Below are 25,163 nucleotides of genomic sequence, written 5' to 3'. Positions count from 1 at the left end.
ATCAACCTTTCAGTGAGTTCTGATTGAAGGGTGTGTGACCTGTAGATGAGGGTGCTGGGTGGGGACTGCAGACCAGTGTGGAGGGCCCTGGTGGGGTTCTTTGCTTTGCTGTTGGAAGGCTCTGGGTTCAGGAGGGAGAGGGCGTAGGGTGGCCTTGGTCTGGTTGGGGAACCCCTTCCCAGTGGCCCTTGCTGGCCGTCACTGTTCCTGGGGACCTGTCCCCCTGCCTGATAGTGACTGTCTGCAGATCCTGTGCTGTCAGTGTTGGGAGCCACTGCGTGCTGGTGGTCAGTTGGCAAGGACAGCTCCGCAGGCTCCAGGGTTGCCTTCCCTGGAGCAGGCTCCTCCTTGCACTTGGCCTTGGGGCTGCTCAGTGGCAGTTGACCAAATGCAGGAAACATGTCAAAGACTGGTCGTCTTTTTTGAAATAACCGTGCACGTAGTAGAAGAGCTCCTACAGAAAGCACACGCTGCCCGTGCAGGCCGGGATGGGTGAGCGTGCAGCCTCTGCTGGTGTGCCAGTGCTGTGCACTTCCCCTGCAGTGGCCCAGGTTGCTGGGGCTTCCTTCCTTGGGGGAGAGGGAGCACCAAGGAGCCGCCTGCAGGAGGGCGGGCATCGGTTTCGTGCTTCCCTCCTGGCCCCTCTCTCCTCGTGGTGTTGCTGCACCTCCCTCTGGTTGCTCACCCGGGCCCTCCTGGAGCTTCCTCTGCCTCTTCCTCCTCCCTGGGGGCCCTGAGGGGCCTGGCGTGTGCTGCTCTCAACTGCCCTGTCTCCCCGCGCCTGATCTTGGCCTGGGGCCTCTGTGTGGCTAGTTGAACCTCCAGTGTGCACCAGTTTGGAGGTTCGAAGTAGTCTTAGCACCCTTGATTCTTCACCCCAGGCTTGCTGACAGAAGGACCAGCACCCTGGCTCCGAGCACAGGCCCGAGTCCCCGACCTGCCAGTGGGTGCTCCCTTGCTGTGCACTGCCACTTCTCTGGGTCCCTTCAACTGCTTGGCTGATGTTTGCATCCCCTTGGTGTCCAGTGACTGGTGCTCTCCCCAGCCAGCCTGGAGGGACCACGGAGCACACCCCTTCACTGAGAGAGGGATGGCTTGTCTGAGTTCCCCGTGAGGCAGGGCGACAAGGTTCTGTGCGTTCATGCTGCCCTCCTGTCTGCACAAGCCGTGTGACGAGCCTCTTCTGAAAACAGGGTGGTGGTGCTTAGGTTTGGAGAGCCGCCTGGCCAGCTGGGGCCTCAGACATCATGGCTGTGCCCGAGTTTGGGCAGCTTTCCTCCAGGAGGCTGCCTCCGGAGGCCTGGCTCACGCCCACTCGTGGGCAGGAGGTCCGGTGACCAAGTGTGCCGGTGTGCTGCAGTCAGTGTGGACGGCTTCCCTCACGGTCCTTGCTGTGGAGTCATTTGATCAGAGCTGGCTAAAGCCTTATAGTGTTTCTCTTTTTGGGGACGTGTGTCTCCACGCTCATGTGGAAGCAAGTGTGAATCCCCAAGCACAGCCCCCATCTATCTGAAAGGCAGTTGTTCACAGTAAAGGTAATGGCAGGCCACACCTGCAGGTTCACGGGCCCCCAAAGGGACATTTTAATTGAATGTGAAATACGACCTTTGACCTGATGAGGGTTATGGCAGGCCTTCATTACAAGTCCACGCTTTGGCTGTGCACGTGGCACATCTGAAGCCCAGCTATTTGGGAGGCTGAGGCAGGAGGGACGCTGGAGCCTGGACGTGGGATCCCTGCTGAGCCCGACTCCCTGACGTGTATCGCTGCTTGTTGCTGAGTGAGGTTGTGCCTGGGTGTGCAGAAGAGCTGGGGTGTTGTGGCTGTGGTAGAGCACGTGGGGCGGGCCTGCCTGTGGCTGGCAGGCGGTCTGGGTCTGGGCTGGGCCCTCTGCTGTTGGGGACCCAAGGAGGGGTATGGCGCAGTAGTCTTGTTTGTGGTAAACTGGAGCATCTTGTTTCTTGGGTCAGCCGTGGGGCTCATGGGCTCAGAGCATGGGCTTGGCCTGTGTTCCTTGCGGAACTGGGCTTTGAGCTTAGAGCTGACCCCGGAATTCTGCTCTCAGTTTTCAGGAGACGGACAAGGCATGGCACGGCGGATGTCTGGCACTGGCGGAACTGGGCAGACGAGGCCTGCTGCTCCCGTCGCGACTCAAGGAGGGTGAGTAGCTGAAGCCCGTGGGCCTGCAGCCTCAGGTTTCTTGCTGAGTTGCCTCCCAGGGTGGCTGGCTGTGGAGCACATTAGACACGTGGTGCCGGGGCTCTTCCACAGCGTCCATGTGAGTCCCCCTTGCCTCTCCGCCTGCTGTGGCCCTTCTGTTCTGGGTGCTGTGTGCTGCGGTTGGAGGGCCATGGGCCCTGTGATGTCTGAGTTTCTTGCCCCTTGAGGGCACCTCAGTGTTCCTCAGCATCCTGGGTCACCTGCAGGGACAGTGTCCCTAGTGATGAAGTTTGTCCCAGCTGGGAGTTGGGCTGGGGGAGCTCTGCAGTGGTGGCAGTGGAACTGAGCCTGGGGCCTACAAGGGATGCAGGTGGGGGTGCTGTGGCCCTGAGCCATTTGGGGTCTTCAGGGCAGGAGTGGGGCCTGCAGAGATCGGAAAGGACCTTGCCTGCATGTGTCACAGAAGCCACACACAGAAGTACTTCCTGAAGCCGGTGGCCTCAGCGATGCTACCTGCGTCCAGCCAGTGCCCAGCTGCCCTGGCACTGAGATGCCTGGGAGATCTTCCAGAGCCTGCCAGTTGTTTCATCTTTCTGCTTTCTTAAAAAACAGCTCCACTGAGATGGCTGCGTGGTTCAAGTTCACCCACGCGAAGCCTAAAGCCAGATGCCCTGGTGTGCTAGAGCTGTGCAGCGCCGTGATTGAACTTGGGAGGGTTTCGGTGATCCAGGCAGAGTCCTGGGCCCAGGGCAGCCACGGGCCTGCCTCCTGCAGCACCCCTCCTGAGCCTGGGCTCCCAGGTGCTGTGATGTTGTCCTGCTGAGGAGCGAAGGCTTTGTGTGGGCCAGCCACGGGAGGCTGCCCTGGGCACCAGGTGCAGCTTTCCCTGAAGTGCTCGTGCCCGTCCTCTGCTGTGGACTGTGTGGGGACGGCGTGTCGTGGGGAAGCGGTGCTTTTGCTCGTGCCCGTCCTCTGCTGTGGACTCTGTGGGGACGGCGTGTCGTGGGGAAGCGGTGCTTTTGCTCCTGTCTGTCCTCTGCTGTGGACTCTGTGGGGACGGCGTGTCGTGGGGAAGCGGTGCTTTTGCTCCTGTCCGTCCTCTGCTGTGGACTCTGTGGGGACGGCGTGTCGTGGGGAAGCGGTGCTTTTCCACCTGCTTTTGCCCTTGGCTGTCCCACGGCCACGTGTGGGGGTTCCCACGGCCTCACTTTCTCACTCAGCGTTTCTTTGGTGACGGCCTCTTAGTGTGAGAGGACACCTCGTCACAGTTTCATTTTCATGCCCCAGTGACCAGTGAGCATCCTTGAAGATGTGGTCCAGGGGTCTCTAGATGGCAGGTGTTTTACAGGCTAAACTGGAGATGATGCGAAGGTCACACCGTCAGATAAGAAGGAATGGGGGTGGGGGTGGGCGTGGGGGTGTGGGGGGCCTGGGGTCTGGCTCAGTGGTAGAACACTTGCCTAGCGTATGTGAGGCACTGGATTTGATTTTCTACACTGTGTATAAGTAAATGAATAAAATAAGGGTCTGTCAACATCTAAAAAATATTTAAAAAAAAGAAAGAACAGGGCCCGCTCGGTCTTAGGAAGCAGGGGCGCGGTTTCACAGGTGCCAAGAAGTGGACCTTTTTCCTTCTGGAAGTTCACGAGCTCAGCGATGGCCCGGTGGCTCTGTGCAGACTCCTTGGTGCGCACTTGCGCTCTGGGCTGCTGCAGTCCCTGGCTTATCAAGGCTCTGGGTGAAGGCTTGCCAGTCGTGGTCTAGGGGGACAGATGTGAGGGGTGGGTTATTAGAGCCACACGGAGAGACCCGGGCTCCTGCAGGGCAGGGTCTGTAGACCTGTAGAGAGGGGTCCTGGAGAGTGCTGGGGGCCAGGGTGTGTGTGCGTCTTCAGGGTCAGGGGAGCTGGCCCCCAGCCCAGCCCTGCTAAGGCCCTCAGTGTCCACCTGCCTGCCCGCGCTCTCTGGTCCAGTCAGGTCGCCATGCCCCCTTTTGACTCCTGGGGGTCGGCCTGAGCTTGGTGAGGCCTGGCTCAAGTCTAGTTTCCAGCCCTGCTGCACAGAGACGTGCCCTGGGGGCCCAGCTTCCTGCCTGCCCACTCCAGCCCTGTCTCCCACCTTGGGTGCCCGTGAGCACTTCCATGAGCAGTGCTGCTGTCGGTGTGCTCAGGACCTGGTGAGCTTCATGGGCGTGTGCCCAGGGGTCAGATGGAAGGCAGAGGCTGCTGCCAACATCTGCTTTGGGGATGGCTGGGGCCCGTGCCTCCGAGGAGGCCGACTGCCCACTGCACAGAGGTGCAGCAGAGGGGCCTTTGCTGGCTTTGTGGTAGCCTTTCAGGGAGTGCTGGCAGCCACTGTCCCTGCATGTGACGCGAGCTGCTGCCTGTCCTGGTCTCAGCACAGGGAGCCCAGTGCTCTCTCACCCAAGGCCACCGCTAAAGGGCTCTGTTCTGTGTTTCTGGGGATCTGAACACCAGGACTTCCTTTCATTTAGCTTTACTATTTTGTTAAAATGCGCATACCTGCTCCCACTTTTGCATTTTATGGGTTTGTTTGGCATTTTGCTTTTGGAAGGTTAGCGTTCTGATCTCATTGGGCTTTTGGTGTGATTCCTTTTGCTCCCTTGCTGTCATTACTCAATGGAGAATTTTTTGTTGATTTGAGTAATGACTGTCACTCCTGTTGGTGGAGCATCTTGGGCATGTGGATTTACATCTTTCACCAAACTTAGGATGTTTTCAGCCATTACTTCTCCAGTCTTCCCACGCTGTTCTCCCTCTCCTTCTGGGCTCCAGTCGTGTGTGTATCAGAATGCCCGAGGCTCCCTCAGATCTGGTGGGTTCTGCGCATTTTCCTTTACCCCTCCTTTTTGTCCTTCTCAGACTGGGTGACTTCTGGGGCCTGATCCTCACGTTCACTGCTCGCTCCTCAGCCAGTGTCCACCTAGCTATGATGCTCCTCTAGGGGTCCTTCACTGCAGCTGACCTTTCAATTGTGAGGTTCTGTTGGTCTCTTTTTGTAACTCTCATCCTTATCAGTCTTCCATGCTTGTTTTGGGTTCTTTGGTTTCTGTTAGTGCTTGGAGACATTTAAGGCATTGGTTGAAAGTCTTAGGGTAGTCCAAAGTCTGGCCGTCCTCACGGATTCTTTGTGAGTTTTTTTTTTTTTTTTTCCTGTAAACAAATGGGCATACTCTTCTGTTTCTGTGGATGCCTTATGGTATCTCCGTTTTAGTTGAAAACAGATTTGAGTATTGTGATACAGTCACACTCGAGTCCTGAGACTCCTCTTCCTGAGATGATTGCTTGTGACGTACTGCGGCTGCAGTTGTCTGTCGGCTTGGTGGCTTTCAAGACTGTTGTTGCAGTGACATTGTGTTGTGCTGTTTGGTTACTGAAATCTGTTCTGTGTCTCAAGAACAGACATCGGAGAGCTGCCCTTCAGCTGAAATGTGATGGCCTAATTCTTTCTTTATTTCTTTTTTTGGTGGTGGGGGGCCCCAGGGATTGAACTCAGGGACACTCAATCACTGAGCCACATCCCAGCCCGATTTTGTATTTTTTAATTTAGAGACAGGGTCTCATTGAGTTGCTTAGTGCCTCTCTTTTGCTGAGGCTGGCTTTGAACTCGCTCACAATCCTCCTGCCTCAGTCTCCCAAGCCACTGGGATTACAGGCGTGCACAACCACGCCTGGCCTACTTATTTCTTAATATGTCCTAAAATCTGAGAAGTAGAAATACCAAGAGGACTCATGCCTCTACCCAGACGGGCTCAGAGGGCTCCCAGCTCTCCCCGGGACTAGGAGGGCTCCTGGCCCTCCCCAGGGCTTGGAGGCCTTGGTGCATCGCCTAGTGATGGTCTTCAGCAGTCGTCTTTTTTTCCATAAGTAATTCTAGAAGTTGGTATATCCAATTCTCTATGATTTTATTCAGTTACAAGCCCCGTTTTGCTCTCCACACCCCGTTGTTTAAGGTAAAGCACTGTGCCACTCCTAAGTACATGCAGGGCAGCTAGTTCTTCAGCTTCATGTCTGTCGCCTGCATTAAAACCCAGGGCAGTTTTCTCTCACGGAGTTTCCTCCTTTTTTTCTGTGAATTCATTTTCACTACTTTCCTGGAGAATTTTTTCCTGATACAGAAAACTCTACTCAGGAATATTTAATTGACTCTCAAAATTTTTAGTGAAGATTTTGAGATTTTTTATCGCAAAGGAAGAGTTTTTCTAGACTGAGTCTTTAAAAAATTATCAGTATGGAACTTCACGTGAAACTCCATTATCACACCCGACTTTTGTGTCTTTTTAAAAAATAAGTGAAAACAATTGGAAAAATTGTTGATTCAAATCAAGCTGAAAGAGTACTTTGCTAATGTGCAGCTATGGGCCAGTGATTTTAGTTCAGGGTGTCCTTGGCAAGTCGTGTTCCTGCAGAATCGGGCAGGGTTTTGCATGAGCCCTACTTTCCTCTGTCTGAGCTGGCAGTGTCAGGAGGCCTCGTTCCCTCAGGCGATAGCTGGGAGCATCGGCAGTTTTAAGAGCTGCAGTGCTCCTGGTGTGGTCTTTTCCCCATGTGCCACAGGCGCCCACACTCGCCCCCAGCAGTGTTGTGGGCCTCGGTGCTCTCGTGGCCATGAACTGAGAGTCGCCTCCCCAAGGGAGGGCCCCTGGTACCCACGCCTGGGTTCAGGAGCAGGCCAGCATGAGGGGGGCCGTGTGGTGTGGGGACAGGGCAGGGAGGGAGCCCTGGCCCAGCTCCAGCCTCGGGGGCCCAGGACTCGGGATGGTCCTCGAGGAGCCCCCAGGGCAGGCAGTGGCCACTGGTTTATTCACAAGCACACGCCACGCACACCCCCACTCGCTGCCTTCTCGGGCTCACTGCTGCCTCAGCCATCAACTCTTTCTTCACCATCATTGCAAAATACTCCAAAAGATGCCACAGAATTTCAGACGTCCCCATTTTATGTACCCTTAAGGTTCACATGAATTTATTGGAGAGTTAGCAACATACATGTCATTTTAGGGTTAGGGAGTGAGACTGAGAGGTCAGGAGGTTGGCATGAGTCGGTCTTGCCCTCACCAAGAGAAGGCTTAGTGGGCATTTGCTTAGTAAAAGGAGCACAAAACATTTAATCAGTGTGCGTTTTCCCTTGTGGATCAGGTGACTTCTATAGGTAGCCTCATGTTGGTGAGCCAGCCAGTGGGCGTGTTCTGTAGTGACTGCTGTTTACTTTAAAACATGAGGCTAAGTGTCAGACAATCAGAGCAGTCTGTCCCGGACCAAAATGGCCGTCAGAACCTGGGGCACCGTTCCACTTGCAGAGAAGCAGGCCAAACCTTAGTCTCAGACATTCCTACAACCAGAGACGGGAGTGCCCTGCAGCGTCCTGAAGGGTGGAAAAGAGAGAGCTGCATCTGTGGCAGCTGACTGGGGAGTGATGGCTCGGCTGGTGGAGAGGGCCCTGGGCCTGGCGGGCCTCAGGACACCCGGGTCCTCTTGCGCAGTGTGAACACTCGCGCGGCCGTGTCACTTGGCTTTGTCTTCTTACTTCCTTGCTGTGATTTTCCTGTGTCTCTTTGACTTGCCCTCTTTTGTCCTTTGGGTCTGAGGTCACACTGAGTCCCCTGGTTCTCTGTGGAGCTAGGAGTAGGTGCATCTTGGCAGCCTGACTCCTGGGTGGTGGGCTCCCCCTCACCCACCCTCACATTTCCCGGGCTGTAGGCTGCCAGCTGACAGAGGGCCACAGCTGCCGTCTGCTTCTGCTCGTCACTGCTGTCCACTACGCGGGAGGCCGGGGCCTTCCCACCTGAGCCCTCCTCCTGCTGGGCCTCAGCACAACTTGAGCCATCTTGGGGACTTCCTCTCCCAGTCCTGGGAGCAGCAGCGGGTTCTGCACTTTGCAGTGGGCTGGGGACGGCAGGCCTGGGAGCCCGGGCATTGCAGGGGTCCTTAACAGAGAGATTGAGGGGCAAGTCCTGCAGCTCTGTGAAACCTGGGGCCTCTGCCTTGGCACTTCCTGTGTACACGGCTCCACCAGCAGCTGCAGGTCTTGGCTCTGACTTCTTGGAGAGGTTGAGGGGGCCTGTCCTGGAGCCATCCTCGGGGATGGCGTGTGCGGCCTCGGTGATGGGAAGAGCGCTTGCTGTCTGAGCTGGAGGGTCTCCATTCTCGGCCTCGAGGCTAGAAGAAGCCAAGAGAAGGCTTAGTGGGCATTTGCTTAGTAAAAGGAGCACAAAACATTTAATCAGGTTGCACTTGGCTGGCTGAGCACAACCAAGAAGCCTATGTCAAAGTTGTGGAAGTAAATCTTTTTTTTTTTTTTTTTAATTTTTTTAGTTGTGCATGAACACAATACCGTTCATCTACTTATTTATTTTTTACGTGGTGGTGCTGAGGATCTAACCCGGGGCCCCACACATGCCAGGCAAGTGCTCTACCACTGAGCCACGACCCCAGCCCAGAAGTGAAGCTTTCTTACCTGTTGGGAGACTCTGTGCTGTTTGCAGGAACCTGGGAGTGAGAGCAGTCTGTGTTCTTTGGGACGGGTCTGAAGGCTGTGGGGCTCTGTTCGGGCTGCGGGCGCCATCCCAGGGTACTTGGGGACCCTTTGTTGGAGAGGTCACACAGGCCTTCGCAGGCCTGGCTTGTCTGCGTGAAGTTGGTGGGGCTTGGCCTTCCCGGGGAGCCTGTGGCTGCACTGCCTGCCCGGGGGCTCATTTTGGCTCCTTCCATGTCCCGCTGCCCATCTTTGGAAGGGTCTTTAGCTTCAGGAATTGGGCTTTCTTTCTCGAATTCTGTGTGTTTTTTGTGGGAGTTTGAAGGGCTTAACTCGGAGGGACTCGAGGCTGGGTAGGCCAGGGTGGCTTCTTCAAGGAGGCGGGAACTCTGCTCCCGAGTGACGCCAGCGAGGGGCGGGAGCCTGAGGCTGTAGGAGGAGAACGCAGACTCTGGTCTGTAAAATCCATAAGGAATTGGCAGACTGGAGTGAAACTGTTGGAGGAATCTGTAGTGATCATACGTTGATGGAGATGGGGTCAGGTGCTTGGGGATTGGCCCCGGGGGAGGCAGGAAGTGTCTCTGGTCTGGGGCCCCATAGACAGACAGCAGAGTGGTGTCGCACTCGGGGGCGCTCCCGGCCAGCAGGTAGGGGGAGTAGATGGCGGCCAGCCCGTGTTCTGTGTAGAAGGGCGGGGGGTACTCTGGGATCGTGGGATGCACGTAAGGGGAGATGGCACCGAACCCCTTTGTAGGTGGGATTTTATGTGGAAACTCGGGTGGGAGGAACGGGGAGCCCGCTTTCCAGGGGTAGCCAGGAGTGTGGAACGCAGACTTGGTGTGGAAGGCTGTGGCTTTGGTGGTAGGGTTGGTTGATGACAGCGTTTCGGGCCCCTCCGTGTTTTCGGGCCCCTTAAGTCTGTGCTCCCCAACTGGAATGAACGCCGAAGGCCGGGCCATGTCCAAAGCAGGCTGCGTTCCCAGGGCTGCCTCTGGGGCTTCCTCCTTCTGGAGGCCTGGCTTCTGCGGGAGTGCGTGGGTCCTCCGAGCCTGCAGCTTCAGGCTCTCCTCCACGTCTTCCTTGCCAGAGCCCTGCTGGGGCTGGGGGTCAAAGCCTGGGAGGCCATCAGTGAGGGGCTGGGGAGAGGCTAGCTGTGCCGTGGGCGCCTGCTGCCGGGGTGGCCTGGGGTCGGGTGCGTGGGCCCGGGGGCACCGGGGGCCGCGGTCCTGCTCTGACACGAGTGTGATGGAGTTCTTGCAGAGGCCGTACTTCATATGGTTGAAGAGGTGGGACTTTTCGTTGCAGGTGAATGGGCACTGGAAGCACTTGTACTTGAAGGGCTTCCCTGGGGGCCGCGGGATGTAGTGTGGCTTCTTGGGCTTCCTCTCCTTGAGGAGGCTCATGGTGTCTGTCAGACTGAGGGCTGCCACGTGGCGTGCTCACTGCCCGCTCCTCGCTAGTCCAGACACGGGGTCCAGGGAGGCGAGCCCCCGTCTCGCCTTGTGGCCGTGTGTTCGTGACCGAGCCAGCTCCACGTGCCGAGGGCCTGGCGAGGAAGGTCTCGCACCCGCTGCCCGGAGCTGCAAAGCAGAGCAGAGGCTGGAGTCAGGGGAGGCTGTGGTTGGAAGGTGTCCCCATTCAGGCACTGGGGAGGGTTGGAGCAGAGGCACTCCAGGGAGCGGCAGCACGTCCGCTGCACCTGCAGCCTCTTGTCCTCCACTAGCTCCTGACTGAGAGAGTTGGCTGGGGGTCAGGTGGCAGGCGTGGAGGGTTAGTGTCAGTTCAGAGCACTGCATTTCTCTGGGAGCCTCTATCCCATGATGGGACCTTCCCTGGAGCGTGCTCTGCAGGGGCCAAGCCCCAGCCCCTTTGGTTGTCCCCAGGCGTTGTCACAGGGCCATTTGGCTGCCTGCTTTGCAGTGACCTGTGCCCATGCTCCCGAAACCTGGTGCTTAACCAGGGAAGTGCAGCCGGTGCCCTTGTGTTACCAGCGCACTGTCACCCGCTCCAGCCTGGCCCTCGTGAGTCGCACTGGGGTTGTCTTACTGCAGACTTAAATGCCATATTAGGTCCACTCAGGTGGCTTGCAGTGCTGTCAGGGCAAGTCAGCCAGTCTTAGTGACTGCATGTGTCCACTGCCTGCCTTGTCGGCACTCACATTCACGCTGTTCTTCCCTGGCTGTGCCTGCAAACACCAGCACCAAAGCCACTTATCCCGCACGGTCACGAGGAGGCTGGAGCACGTGGCCTGGATCGTGGAGGAGGCTGCTTGCCTTCAGCCCCTAGGAAGTGGGCCTGGCCTCAGCCATGTGGCTCATGCCTGCCCCTTTGCTTCCCCTAGGGTCTTGCTGCATGTCCCAGCCCTAGGTGTCCTCTAGAGCCACCCTGCACTGGGTGTATGTGCCCCCAGTCCAGAGCTGAGGACAGGGCAGTGCCGGCCTGGGAGGCCTGGAGAAGTGTGTGAGGGACAAGGAACCCAGACCAGGCACCTCCATCTGTACAGGAAGTGTGCAAAGGAAGGGTCTCCTCCAGCACCCAGATGCTCCAGTCAGCTTACAGAGGAGGTTCAGTGGGAATGGTGTGAGAAGTACGTTTTCAGCTGTGAAGTGGAGTCAGTGAGACTCGGCCACAAAGCAGTACAGTGGCCAGATCCTCAGGGAGCAGCTCTCGGAACAGCAGCCACTGGGATCTGCATTTGGGAGTCGGGATGGGCTTCGTTTGGGCACCTGAGGTTCCGAGAGAGCTGTCTCTTAACTTACTCATAGTTCCTGGAAGCATAAAGAACTGCCCAGGTGACCCCCACACCTGTTCACACAGCTGAGCTTTGAGGATGTTTCCTGTTGAGAAGTGGCTGGGTAGGAAAGTGGGCCCTGCTCGTTGGTGGGACCCTCCCTGGGGGAAAGCAGGGGGTGCTAGTGGAGCACAGCCGCGGGACGAGTGCGGAGTGGTGGGGCCTGCCCAGTGCTGCTGCAGAAGCCACGCGCGGGCTGTGCCAGAGCCGAGCAGGGAGTGCGTGATGGCGGCTCTATGGCTTCTCTTTTTCCTTCTTTAGTAAAAGAAGAATCATGAAGGAATCCTTATGGGTTCAGCCTGTACTTTGGGGGGCAGGTCTGGCCTGGGTAACAGAGCAGGGTTTCCTTGCCTCCCAACGGGTGAGGGAGCCTGGGGCCCAATTCCAGCCCTGCGGGCCAGGGAGATAACTCAGCGGGCCTGTGCGGGCACGCTCCGTGCGCTCCCGATTCCGGAGGCGTGAGAACCTCTGCAGGCCCGGTTCCCATGGCTGCCTGGGATGTGTCATGCCCAGCCCTGGGAGCTGATTTCATCACTTGCAGCATCGTGACCAAGGTGATGACAGTTGCAGGCACTTATCAAGTGTGATCCATGTCCTGCGATACCAAGGGCGGACGTGGACACCCAACTGTGCACTGGGAAGGATGGGAAGTCCCTCAGGATATCAGCAAGCGACAGCAGCGCTTCCAAGCAGTTTGGCTCAGTGCTGCAGAGCTTTGGGGCAGCAGAGAAGCACATTGCTGTGGTGGGCTGCCCTCGGGGGTCCCAGGTCCCTCCGTAAGTGAGATTTTGGTCTGAACCATTTGCCTCTCCTTCTCCAGGTACTGGGGACTGCACCCAGCTGCTCATCCCTGAGCCGCATCCCCAGCACTTTTTGTTTTTTATTTTGAGACAGGGCCTCACTAAGCTGCTCAGGCTGGCCTGGAACTTGCCATCCTCCTGCCGCTTCTCCTGAGCAGCTGCGAGTACAACCCCCAGCCCCCAGTTGCCTCTGTTCTCTGGCCACTTAGCTTTCAGGATGGCAGGTGGGCTGGGTGAGCCCTGTGTCCATCCGGGGCTTACTGTTGGTGGGGACCAGCCCAGAGAGGGAGACCCAGCTGGCACTTGGGACTTGGATAAACTAACCTTTTGGTTGCACAATTGCTAATTAAAGCAGGGGCGCTTGGCTGCAGGTGTAAGACAGGCACAGCTACTCGCCTATAAACTGCAGCCGTGCTGGGGAGGTAAGTGGGATAAAATTGAAGCTTTTGTAAGCTTTCGGGCGATGATGTCAGCCCGGGAGCGCTCTCTCCTACTCAGGGGTTTATGGGGATGAAGAAGCTAACCTACAGCCGTGACCACTGTCTGCCTCCAGGTCTGTGGCAGAGGTTTGAAGTAGTCCCGCCTGGGCAGTTTATGCCTATTGGAGTTCATACTCTCTGGCAGCTGCTGGTGTTAATATTCAAAAAGAGCACATTGTTGCCCAAATAGCAAAATCCAGAGCCTCACTGTCTACAGTAATGGGGATTTGCATACCAAGGCAGAGTTTCTAAAGGTGAGGAGCCTGGGACTGCCTGCTGCTGGGCGGTGTCTGTGCCCTGTGCATACTGCCTTTGCTGCTCTGCCTCTTTGCCGTTGGGGGGGGGTGGGCAGGAGGGCGTCTCGCAGCCTCCTGGCCTGGGTGCCCTCCCTCTTCTGCCTGCCCCAGTACCTCCCTTTCCAGATTACTTTGGCCATAGTGCAGACGGTGTCCACGGAGGACAGTGGGCACAGTTACTGGAAAACACACTTGAGGTGCAACAAGTGCTTGCACTGAGGGTCGGTCCTGCTGATCACACAGAGGCCACCTGTGACCTCAGCACTAAATGTCCCGGTGTCCAGCTCTCGGCTCTGCCGCAGAAGGCTGGTCTTGCCTTTAAAGTACTTGACTTGGGCAGGCTCCTGAGTGTGGACATTTAGGGTGGCGCTGGTCCTAGGCCGTGGCAAGCGGCTGGCTTGTTCACAGAGGTTCTGAGGAGTCTGAACGTGGGCGGCAGACCAGGAGCGCTTTTAAGGACTTTGTAGGACACACGGGTAATTACAGCCTGGCTTTGTGGGGCAGCCCTGGGCAGGCTGGGCAGCTCTGCCTGACCTGCTGTTGGCCTGCGTGCCGAGCAGGGCCGTCAGGCTCCTCCTGCTGGTGTCCGGCTGCCTGGCACAGAGCCCCGCAGGTGCACCGTCCTGAAGGGCACGCTGTAATCACAGTGCTGTGATGTGGCAGGATTGCGCCACTCCGGGACACGCCAGTGTCGGCTACCCACCGGGTGTCGCAAGAACGGGATCTGTGAGTCCAGTGGCACTTTTGCAGCGACTGGCCACCACTCCCTCCCAGACTTTCTGTGCCCTGAAATGAAGGGCCTTTAGGACAGCCATCACCCGGGGAGAGGGCAGTCTCTGGGGTCTCTGGAAGAAAGGGGCAGAGCAGCCAGGGGCTGGTGCCAGCACAGTGCCCACGCAGGTTGCCCCGAGCTCGGCTCTCCTCGGCCATCCTCGGCCACCCCACTAGGATTCTGTAGGGTCTTCGCTACAGGAGGCAGGTGCTGGGCTAGCCTCGCAGACAGACCTGCAGAAGCCACGTCTGACTTTGCTCAGACTTGGCCAGAGATTTGGTCAATAATTTTCTTTCCTTTTTTTGATTAGTGATTGTTTTCATATAGATTCATGACAAATTTCATAGAAGGAAAAACAGCTTGTGTGTGTGTGTGTGTGTGAGAGAGAGAGAGAGAGAGAGAGAGAGAGAGAGAGAGACCTTAACAAGCAAACAAAAACATATCTCCTTGGCTAAGTTTTGTTTTTGAAAGGTTGTGTCAAAACAGAACTTATTTTAAAATTGAAAAGTTGTAAGAAATCTGCTCAGGAGGCTGAGGCCAGCCTGGGCAACTTAGCAAGACCCTGTCTCAAAAAGGGCTGGGGATGTGGCTCAGTGGGTAAGCACCCGTGGGTTTAATCCCCAGTATACCTGGCCCGAGAAAAAGTTTTAAAAAATAAACTAAAACTAAGACCAGCGACTAGTCAACCTTTATGCCCACACACACGTTTCTTGCCTTTTTCAGGTAGAAACCAGAGTTCAGCTCACACTTGGTTCCCATCCCCAGTTCCGCGGCAGAAGGAGGGAGCGCCGGGTTCCCAGCGGGCGGCCCTGGCCACACTCTTAAGTGAAGTGCCAGCCCCAGCGGAGCCTCAGCCCTGCCTGCTTCCCGCTGTGCACCTGCTGGGTTCTGAGTAATCCCGGCTGGGAGGGAGGCAGAGCCGACCGCCAGCAGCTCCTCAGCCAGGTGAAAGACGCAGGGGCTAGTTCTGAGAGGAGAGAGATGCACGTACCTGCTGCCTGCGGAGGGACCTGCGGTGGCCTGAGGATGTGTCTCTGCTGAGCTGAGGAGCAGGTTCTGTTCTCACGCTGGCTTGGTGAAACTGGAGCCGGCTGTTCCAGTGGGAGGGATTTAAGTGTAGGAGTCTAGCCCTCAGGGCGTAGAGATGCACCTGATATTCCTCCGCCCGCAGCTAGGATTCGTGGGTTTGCTCCGACTGAGCTCCCCACAGCCTCACTGGGCATGGTCCCGACCAGCCAGGTGCCACCCCCAGCCCCCTGGGGCACCCCTGCTTGGCCCTTAAGGGCCAGCGCAGTGCTGTCTGGATGCCAGCGGGGCAGGGGGTTAGGGTTGGCGTGTTGTGGGCCAGGACGCAGGTCACTGGGAGAGGGCGGCTGCTCTGCGATAGACTTTGAGGGTCCGGCAGACACCGCGCGTGACTCCCTTCAGAACTGGGCATGTGTGTGCGGCAGCAGAACACTTGGGCTCTCCCGAAAGGTGGCTGCCTGGCTACGAGGCCTTTGGCCTTCCTTGGCTCTGTCCCCAAGGGCTTGGTGGTGGCTCCCCCAGAGCTGGGCAGCTGGGAAGGAGCTCCCTTCCCGCTTGCTGTGGGGACCTGCTGGAGCATGCCCGGGACGGCACCCGGCGCCGGGAGCCTTCGTGGGAGCCGCGCTGCACTCCCTCTGGCCCTCACCAGTGAGGCAGACGTGCGACTGGGGAGCCGGTTGGCTCGTGAGGTCTGGCGTGTGGTGTTGACTCGGGGACAGGAAAGGAGGCCGTGGGTGCTGTTGGCCCTGGTCACGCCTGGCCGCTGGCAGAGGCTGGGGCACCACAGGCCCTGAGACACCCGAGGGCACACTGTCACTGCTCTCCCCGATGTGAGCCTTGTGCTCCCACTTGCTTATCTCCGTACCCAGTTCTTGGACACTTCCTGCAGTTGCCTGGCCCTAGAATTCAGTCACAGCAGTCCACAGCCCTGCCATGAGAGAGCAGCTCCCTGCTGTCCTCTTGTCTCCTGGCGTGGGCAGGCCCTGGAGCTCGCTGGCTTGAGACACGCACTGCTTCCTGATGTCTCCTGCTCTTGTGGTCTGGGGCTTGGGCAGGGCTCTGCTGGACAGCTGGGCACTGGCTAAGGTCACAGGGTGGGACTGAGGACCCAGCTGCCCTGGAGGGTCCAGCAGTGTTCCAGCAGGGCCTCCTTGGGAGGACTCTGGGAGGGTGGGCAACCTCCAGAGAGCCAGGCAGAAAGGTCCTCTGCCTGAGGCTACAGGCTCTGTGCTGGCCAGACCTGCGAGGAGGCGGGGGGTGCCGGGTCTGGGCCTGTGCCCCTGCCTGGCACCCTTGGACCTTCCCTTGGTGAGCTCTGTGCTGGAGTCTGCTGCCAGTGCTCCCTCCTCTGCTCCAGTGCCGTGTTCCTGGCCTCCCCCAGGGCAGGCGAGGCTTGGCTGCCCGCTCCTCCTGCTGCCCACCTCCCGCCTCCTGGGGAGTCTCCCTCTGCCCTGCTGGGTGCTGCTCCTGGGGCCCACACAGCCTCTCCTGCATCCGACCACCCTACACACTTCCTGATGCTCAGGTGGGCTGCTCTTGACTCTCAGTTCACAGTTCTCCTCTCAGGGTGGGGTCTGCACTCAGTGGGGTGGAGGTGCAGAGCCGGCCAGCGTTCAGGACCCCCTGGGCCTGCCTGCATCCCTTCCTACATCCCCCCGTGCGGGGGTGTCCTTGAGCCCAGCCTGCAGCTCACTGTCCCCTCTGTGTCCTTAGCTCTGGGGCTGCTGTGGCTTTCCCAGCATTCTGGGTGCTCCTTTTATTTGGGGGGGGGTACCAGGGATTGAACTCAGGGGCACTCGACCACTGAGCTACACCCCAGCCCTGTTTTGTATATTATTAGAGACAGGTCTCACTGAGCTGCTTAGCGCCTCGTTTTTGCTGAGGCTGGCTTTGAACTTGCGATCCTCCTGCCTCTGCCTCCCAAGCATTGGAATCACAGGCGTGTGCCACCACACCCCCTGGATGCTGCTGCCGCTGCTGCTTTTTTTTTAAAATTCTTTTAGTTGCATTTGGACACAACACCTTTGTTTTATCCATATATTTTTATGAGGTGCTGAGGATGGAACCCAGCGTCTCGCATGTCTAGGTGAACGCTCTACCGCTGAGCCACACCCCAGCCCCTGGGTGCTCCTTTTTGATTCCTAAGTTTTTCAGCAGGAGTGGGTGGGTGCCGAGCCTGTGCAGTTCCCATCCCCGTGAGCTTTTCCTTGTTCAGTGTGCTCTGTCTGCTGCTGCAGGCCCTCCCTCCGTGACCGTGTCCAGGGGTCCATCTGTCTCGTGTCGGGGTGGGTGTTCAGGAGGCCTGAGCTTGCCGTGTCGCGGGCCTTGGACTCACGTGGCCTGGGGGTATTGGGACCTATGTGTGCCCAGCCTCCTAAACCTTGTTGCTACCTCTCCTGTCCTCTCTGACCCTGAAGCTTGTGCCTTGGGGAAAAAGTCCTGTTCTGCTGTTTTTCCTGAGGGCCAGCCCGCTGTGTGTGTGCTTGACTCTCTGCGTCTTGCTGTGAGGTCTCTGACCAAGGTGGTCACATCTTAGGGTAGGGAGTGGGTAGCATAGCAGCTGACCATCATCACTGAGCATGGTCCAGGTGTAGGTGCCTTGGAGTGCGGGACGTCGGTTGTCCAGTCAGTTGTGCCACATGAGCCTGCTTTCCAGGGCTGAGCTGTGCTCTGGAGGTGGCCCAGACTGGGCACAGTGTGGTGGCCTTGCAGTTTGCTCGCTGTGCTGGGGCGAGAGCCCTTAATGCCCCTCGGCAGTATCGTCCTTCTGTGTGAGGGTCCATGGGCCTCCTCCAGGTCTGATGAGCCACTTTCCACACCTGCCTCCTGGATGGAACTTCCTGGAAGAAGGAAGGAGTCACTTAGGCTTTGGACCTTCAAGTGAGTCCCCGAGGTGTTTTTCACTTGTTTTCTCTCCTTCTGGGGCACTGCATCCAGAGGAAGGTTGGTTCTGCTCACCTCTGCCTCCTGCAGTGTGGGAAGCGAGGGTCACTCAGGAACACCCTGTCCTCTGTGGCCCCGGCCAGTACTGCGTACTGGGTGTATCTCAGGACCCCTGAAACACAGGCTTGAGCTGGTTCTGCACGTGACAGCTCCCATTCCCCAGGGACCCCTCCTTGGGTTTGGGACTTCTGTGGTCCCTCTTTTCCTTCCCTGGTTTTCTTCCCCTTTTGCCAAGTTTTGGGACTGAGGCTGGATTGAGGGAGGGCCCTGACCCTAGGCACTGTCCTGGGATTACTCAAAGCCACCAGCCAGGCCTACCTCCTCTTCTCTCATTTCTTGGAGCAGGAGCCCAGGGGTAAGTCCTGTGTCTTGCAGATGCTGGGGCCCCGAGGGACGCTGGCCCTGACGGACAAGAGCTGTGTTTCACTTCAGCTGCTGTCTCTGCCTGGAACCAGGGTGTGGCCTTGGCCTCTGCTGCTGAGTGAGGCCTGCACCCTGCAGCTCTGGGAGGGCTCACCTGCTGGGGGGCTGGAGGTACCCGCACCAGGGCCCTCCTCAGGGTGCAGCTGGCTGTCTAGAGGTGGGGGTGACAAGAGGGCCCGCAGCAGTGGGGAGTGTGGCCTGTGGGCAGCTCCTCCCTCCTGAGCAGGGGAATTCTGGAATCCGCGTGAACCTTCTGGCGAGTGAGGGGAGCCTCTCCCTGTTGGTGGCCAGCCTTGGTCCTGGGTGCTTGGCTGCCTTTGTCTAAGGGGAAGCCTGAGTCCGGTCTTGGGCTGGGAAACTTGGCTGAGGCCTCAAGGATCCCACCGTCCTCACTGCCTGGCCCCCTCCTCGCCAAGCAGGACATGGATCTCAGCCTGCGTGGAGCCCACTAAGAACTCAGTTAAGTTGAACAGGGACACGTAAAACAAGTTGGCATCCAGCCTTCCTTTTTTTCCCCGCCTGCTACAAGTAACTCCGTGGAGAAGCATGACAACAGGAATCGGAAGGCCTTGGTGAGCCAGCCCCGCCGCTGGCCTGGCCTCCCGCTGCCCCGACCCCACTTCCCTTCCCTGGGACAGCCACCCTTTCTCTCGGCTACCTCCGGAGTGATCTGGTCCGTCCTTTGCAGTGGTGGCTTTTGTTTCTGTCTCAGGCAGTCGTTCGACCTCTCTTCCCTCGTCTTCTGCTGTGCTTTACACTCTTTTTATCTTTTTTTTCAATAGTGTCTTTCTAGATGGTTCTGTTCTCTCAAACTCACTTTACGTTCTGCAGGTAAGAATTAGGAGTTGCTCTGCTAAATGTGTGCTGTGTGCTGGGACGGCTCAGCGCAGGGTGGCCGTGAGTCCTCTGCACGTGACGCACGGCGTCCTTCCACCGCACACACCACAGGGTTCTGCCAGGGCCTTGCAGCCTGCCTGGCTGGCAGGCAGGTGCCTTCTCGCGGTTCCAAGAGAAGGTTGCGCTGGGTAGGAGGTCATCGCCCTGGGAGAAGTTGGCCACCTCCCCTGGCTGGCATCGTGCATAGACTGGTCATTTGTCCTAGGCTTTATCAGCTCCAATCCCAGCATTAAATGTGTGGTGCTGGTGGCAACTCTGACACAGGTGACTAAATTATGGCTTAAGAGCACACACATAAAAAGATACCTGTCTTTCTCACTGCCGAGCCAGTGCGACCACAGAATAGCGAGAGGTGTACATACACACGTGCTTGTGACGTGCACCTCCCAGAGTGTCTGTGTCGCATGTGGATCCAGAGCACGTGGTGCATCTGCACATCTGTGGAGGGTCCACGTAGCTGGTGAAGCCTGGGCATGGTTACCCTGCAGTAGGGGGAGGTACATGCCCACTGCCCGTTCGCAGGCAGCAGAGAACCTCAGCCTCAGAGCTGCGGGGTCCTAGGCCACAAGCCACCAAGGCCCCACTGTCCAGCTGAAAACCACTGGCTGGAAAGGGTGGTGTGCCGGTTGGAGACCACACTCGGCGTCTCTCCCAGGCGACCCTTGTGCTGTGTGTGGATGCTTGACGTCAGAGGTGACCTCTGCCCACCCTGGATCGCGGTGCCCCCCTCACCGGGTGGGCCGCATTTGTCAAGTTCTGGTTCTTTTTACTGAACACTAGACACGGTTATTTTTAAAGACACTGTTTGTTTAGTGTGTTCTCCACAGATGCAGGATTTCTTTTGTCCGTGGTGTCCTTTTGCATCTCAGAGCTCTCCTCTGGGACAGTCTCACCTCTTCTGGCTTTTTGGAGCCCCTGTGACTCAGGTGTGTTGGTGGCCGCCGCGGCAGTTCCCTGACCGTCTCTCCTCATACAGCCTGGGGCAGGTGCCGTCCGCCCTCCCTCCGTGCTGGGCTTCCTGCTCTGCTCGGAGCTTTGCAGCCCACTCTGAGTTCAGATGCAGGTTCTCTGTTGGCCTTGGGTTATGTGCTTAGGTTTTCTGTGTCTGACTCACAGCTGTCCTTGTTTCTGGAAAGTTCTCCATCACTCATTCTTTGGGATCCCTGTGTTTCTGTTTTCTCCTTGTGGGACCTATGCAGGTCCTTACTCTGACTTCTGGTCCCTTTTCTTCATGTTTTCTTTCTCTTCTTTCCACCTTGTATTTTCTGCAGTTCCTTCTGCTCATTCTTTATCTTCACCAGGTTCTTGTATCTGCTGGGTCTTTTCCTTTGTCAACGCCGAACATTGCATTTTTAATGTCAGTAGCATTTTCTGTATCTACACGTGTGTACGTGTGCTGTTATACTGTAAGGTGTTAGATCGTGTGGGATGTGATGCGTAGGTTATGGGTATGTCAACATATCCAAATTGACTGGTCATTGCTGGCTTCTTAATTGTGGCTCATTTTTAATTTCATCTTTTATTAAAATACTTCATGTGCAGTTTAACAAACTTATTTGAAGGGTCTGATGAGGGTGCCTCCCTAACTTGTGCGGAGCCAGCAAGGTGTTGGGGCCTTGCCCTGTTCAGGATCCTATTGACCGGGCAGCCCAAGTTCTGGGGGCACCAGCACGTGCAGTGTGTAGAAACCCCTTTGCGATCACAGAGCTTCCTTCTCACTGTCCCCTCGGGTGGCAGGGAGGCCCAGCTCCTTGGGTCTCTCTGGGCATCACTACTGGGCATGGTTCCTCCCTGAGCCCATGGGCAGCTCTGTTGCACGTACAGGCCCCTCAGCCTCCCGGCCCTCCTCAGTCCCAGCAGGCGCTGCGCCCTGTGCCAGGCCCCTGCTCGCCCTGCCTGCTCAGCACCCTGGAGAAGTCCGCCTTGGGCCCGTCTCAGAGCACGTTGAAGGCCACTGCTCCTCTTTAGAGTCAGTGTGGAATTCTACATGCAGTCACCTCAGGCCACCTTGTAGGGGCAGCTCAGGATGTCAGCACCTGCAAGGCCACACTGCTACTGCTTCGCTGGGCCCTGGGGCACTCTCATCACCTGTGGGGAACCTGGAGACTGTCCAGTTCTTTCTAGAAGCTTCCCCAGAGTCAGGTCTTCAGCGGTGACTTTGGGTTCAGCTCTCTCAGGCAGGATGCTGCTGGGGTCCCCCAGCCTCAGGGCTCCCAGGCTGGGCCTCTCCCGCTGTGGAGGGCCCATTCCGCCTGCGCCCTTGGGCTTTTGGCTCGCTGAGACTGGTGGGCTCCTGTGTTCTCTCGGGGGTGTGGGATTGCTGGAGAGCCTCTCAAGGTCCGCCTGGCCTGCCAGCGTCCCACAGTGGTGCTGGCAGCGGTAGGACACAGGGCACCTTGTTGCAGCCTCGACTCACATGACCCCTGGTGACTTGTGGTGTCCAGCGCCTTCTCAGTGCTCCTGGTCCGTCTGTGCATGTGTGCTGGCCTCTCAGGGTCCTTTACGTACCTGGCCCTGTTCTTTGACTGCTGTGAGTCAGGGCAGAGCTGGCCCCCACTTCCGGGAGGAGCCTTTAATCCTCCTGGACGCTTTGCTCCTTTCAAGCTGTTGCACTCGGCCCTCTGTCATTAGCTGGGGTGTTTCTGGGCCAGTGGCCTGTGAGCGCTGAGGAGTGCACCCAGGCTCCCGGAGGGCGCCTCCTGCCCGTGGGCACGCCTAGCTCACCGAGCTTCCCCTCTGGTGGAGTGGTGGTGGCTGGGGGCAGGAACCCACAGGCTCTTGCCTTGGGGTAGCTGAGAGTCAGCGGGACATGGCGGGAGAGGTGGGAGGAGCTGGCCGTGTCTCCTGGGGGCGTTGACTTGGTGAGGAGCATCTGGGGTTGCTGAGGAGAGGTAGCCAGACCAACCTGAGCCCAGGGTGCTGGCCGTGTCCCTCAGTGGGAGGCAGCCACGTGGCCAAGGCCAGTGGTGCTCTGGCCGTGAGCGCAGGGAAGTGGCAGCGGCCTTCCGCGGGCATTCGCAGGGCGCGGGTGGGCAGAGCTGACCCCAGGAGGGCCTGTGCCCTGTGCTCCGGGCAGTTGTGCGGGGCTTGATCCTTTTCCTCCTTGAGGGCTTTGTGATCTGCTCCCCTGGATGCCTTGCTGACCTTGGCCAGCCGCCAGGGGACAGAGCCCGTGGGGCTGTGGTACGCCCACCGTGGATATCAGGGTCCGTTTGTCTGTGACTGTGCGTGGAGGAGAAGCAGCCAGGTCTTGGGGGTTCTTTGGTTTGGCCCATGGCCTGCTGCTGAGGTGGGCCTGGTGGCAGCCAGCTGGGGGCCTGTGATGCCCTGGCCTGCCTCAGGTCAGTTATTGTTAGGTCTGCTGTGGGATGTCCTCTTATTCTGAGGTGACACCTGGCTGAAAGGCCCTTGTGGTGTCCCCGGGGTGAGGGCCGGCAGGGCTGGTGTGTGGGTAGCATCTTCAGTTAACGTAAGAGGCATTGCTCCCCCTGGGGAGGGTGGTGCCCTCCTTCCTGGGCTCTCAACCCTGTGCCCTTCTTCGTCTGTTCAAACCTTTGCACTGTGGACAGGACTTTGAGCATGAGTCTCTGCTCCCCATCATCAGGTGCCTTTCACTGCCTTTTGTCCCTGACCGTCTTTAAGGAAAAAGTGTGGGTGGTCCTGAGCCGGTCCTCTGTGGAGGCAGCTACTGCTTGGCACGGATGTGGGCATTGCTGTCCATGGGTCGGTCCATCACTGTGTGAAAGGTCTTGCTGGTATAGACCCCATGGCCCCTTGCCAGAGGCCTAGGGGTGAGAGGCCCAGATTCCAGGAGACCTCTGGTCATGCTGCGAGTGTTCTGAGCACCTTGGTAGGTGTGGGCCATGCCACAGTGGGGACGCTGATTGTCTGCTCAGAACGCATGCTGAGTCCGCAGAAGGACTCTCGGTCGGGGGTATAAACAGCCCTGGTGTCATACAGTCAGGTTTTGCTGCCAGAAGTTTTCAAACCCACTTCTCAGAACCTTTAGACTTGGTCATTACGGGGATTCTGAGCCTGTCAGGTGAAGAGTAGAAGGGTGGGGGACGGGGAGCCAGAAGCCCACAAGTGAGTGCCTTTGACCCCGTGGCTCATGCTATGAGAGCACAGTGCACCACGGGACCCAGGGCCCTGCTCAAAATCAGCAGGCTGGGCCTAGTGTCCGCAGGGGACCCTGGAGGGACACACACGTCGTGACTGCAGGACGCCATTCCCCACACGTCTGTGCTCTGCAGGGCTGCCCAGTGCAGCAGTCCAGGGCACACGTGCTGCATGCCCATCTGAGCCCAAGTCGTCAGTTTTCTGCATCCTTGGTGAGCAGTCAGTCTTCTCATGGGGGTCTGTCCTCACTTCAGCTTCTGTTGGTCATGTTGTTGTTAAACACCTTGCACACTTGTAGCTGCACAGGAGGTTGTGGAGACGTGTGCAGGAGGCCTTCTGCCCTCCTCCCATGACGTCGCGTGGAACCGACCGTGTCCGGGCTGGGGCAGAAGCTTCCAGTTATGCGCACGTGTATATGTGCATGGGCTCTGCTGTCCACTCGGGGGTAGATCGCGAGCTCCTGCCAGGCCCTTGTGCATGCTCTGAGCCTCATTGCGCCCTTTTAACTTCTCTCTCAGAGCCTTGCACAGGTGCCAGGCTGGCCTAGAGCTTCCATCCTCCTCCCTCGGCCTGCCGTGTCGCTGGGACGAGAGACGCCTGGCCTTTTCAGAGACAATAGTTTCTCTTACTGTTTTGAATGCAATTTTGGAAGTCCCCGTCTCGCTGCTTGAGGAGCAGCTCTGAGGTTGGGGGGTCTGAGTGCAGAGGCCCCCTGAGGTCTGGAGGGCGCCTGGCTGCCGGGTTTTCCGCTGCCCTCATGCAGGACAGCAGGCCTGTGTGTGTGTGTCCCTGGTGTGTCCTCACCACTTCCTGGGAGTTGGCTGAGCCACTGGGAGCTGGTGCCGACTTGGCTTATGCTGTGGCTGGCGAGTGGGGTGTGGTGTGGCAGGAGCTGCCCTGTCCCTGGGGGACATGGCGGAGGCACGCACAGGCTGCTCCTTGTCATCACCCAGGCTCGCTCTGCAAGTTGCAGGTGTTCCTGAGGGCCTGTCCTCAGGCTAGACCTCACCTCCGGTGTTGCGCTTCTCTAGGGCAGGCCTTCGCTGAGGCTTACAGGTGCCATGTCTGGCCGTGGCAGAGGCAGCCCCGACCCTGTGGGGTACTCATGGGGTCCTTGGGTCGTGTGGCTGGGAGGGGCCTTGTCTCTCAACTCCTGGTCAGTGGGCTGAGCACCTGGCATGGGGCAAGAGTGTGCTTGGGGCTTTGGGGGTGACTGCACCATGCCCACAGTGTCTGAGGCCCCTGGGGAGGGCAGAGCCAGGTGACGCCTGTGGGGAGCACACTTGGCAGTCCAGGTGTGCTGGGCAGGTGCCCTGGGTGCCAGGTGGGGTTGCTGGCCCTCTGAAGGCAGAGCACACAGGTTTGCACCTCCTGCATGGTGACGGGTGGCCGTGCCACTGGCAGCTGGGGCCTCTGGGGCAGTTCTGCAGTGGGGCCTGGGGGCCCAGAGGCCTGTGGGCAGGCGTTCTGTCTGTCATTTCCTCTTGCCCCCAGCAAACTCTAGTGTGGGCATTTTTTTCTGTGCAAGTTGGACTGCATTCTTGAGGACGGTATGATGGCTGTTGGTACAAGAGGCAGGTGGCAGTGGCAGTGGCCACACCTGCTCTGGGAAGCTGGTGCTCTCCGGGCTCAGGCTCTGCATGGGCTCCTGGACCTGAGTGTGGCCCACATGCAGCCCCGTTGTGGGATGAAGTGGGTCAGGGTCTGGGAGGTGAAGTCCCCAAGGTTGACATGGCCAGCACCCCTGCCCAGTGCCTGTGCACCATCACTTCCCTTGCTGTGAGGGCTGTCCATGCTACCATGCTTTCCTCTGCTGTCTGCTGCTGGGCTCTGCACATGCCTCGCTGTCCAGTTGAAGGTGGATTTGCACGAGCTCTGTGCGCGCGAGCCCACACAGCACACTCGCCCTGGGGCTTGACTTGTTTTAGGATTGGCGCAGCTCGTTGGCTCGGAAGATGTCACTGTG

General features: G+C 58.1%; 2 protein-coding genes across 3 annotated transcripts in view; one reads left to right on the top strand and one right to left on the bottom strand.

Annotated features, from left to right (window-relative positions):
* The window catches only part of Tbcd (tubulin folding cofactor D), a 107,869-nt gene that overhangs the window by 36,382 nt on the left and 46,324 nt on the right, over positions 1-25,163 (top strand). The window contains exon 13 of the mRNA XM_046463143.2: positions 2,066-2,160. Within this exon, the coding sequence (XP_046319099.1) occupies positions 2,066-2,160 (95 nt within the window). The remainder of the gene's footprint in view (positions 1-2,065; positions 2,161-25,163) is intronic.
* Positions 6,530-14,968, bottom strand: Znf750 (zinc finger protein 750). Of its 2 annotated transcripts, XM_046463144.2 has the most exons (3): positions 14,781-14,968; positions 8,634-10,231; positions 6,530-8,335 (listed from the first exon to the last, which is right to left on the bottom strand). In XM_046463144.2, exons 2-3 carry the CDS (start codon positions 10,052-10,054, stop codon positions 7,633-7,635), a joined length of 2,124 nt encoding a protein of 707 aa, XP_046319100.1. In that variant the 5' UTR covers positions 10,055-10,231; positions 14,781-14,968; the 3' UTR covers positions 6,530-7,632. The 2 variants fall into 2 exon arrangements, with proteins under 2 accessions (XP_046319100.1, XP_058441209.1); XM_058585226.1 differs by lacking the exon at positions 14,781-14,968 and having other exon boundaries at positions 8,634-10,646.

The sequence above is a fragment of the Marmota monax genome, unplaced genomic scaffold, assembly GCF_021218885.2.
Source record: "Marmota monax isolate L192 unplaced genomic scaffold, Marmota_monax_Labrador192_F-V1.1 WCK01_AAM20220418_F8-fsc00220, whole genome shotgun sequence".
NCBI lineage: Eukaryota > Metazoa > Chordata > Mammalia > Rodentia > Sciuridae > Marmota > Marmota monax.
Note: the sequence above shows the minus strand (reverse complement) of the source record. Positions and strands in the feature narration are given on the sequence as shown.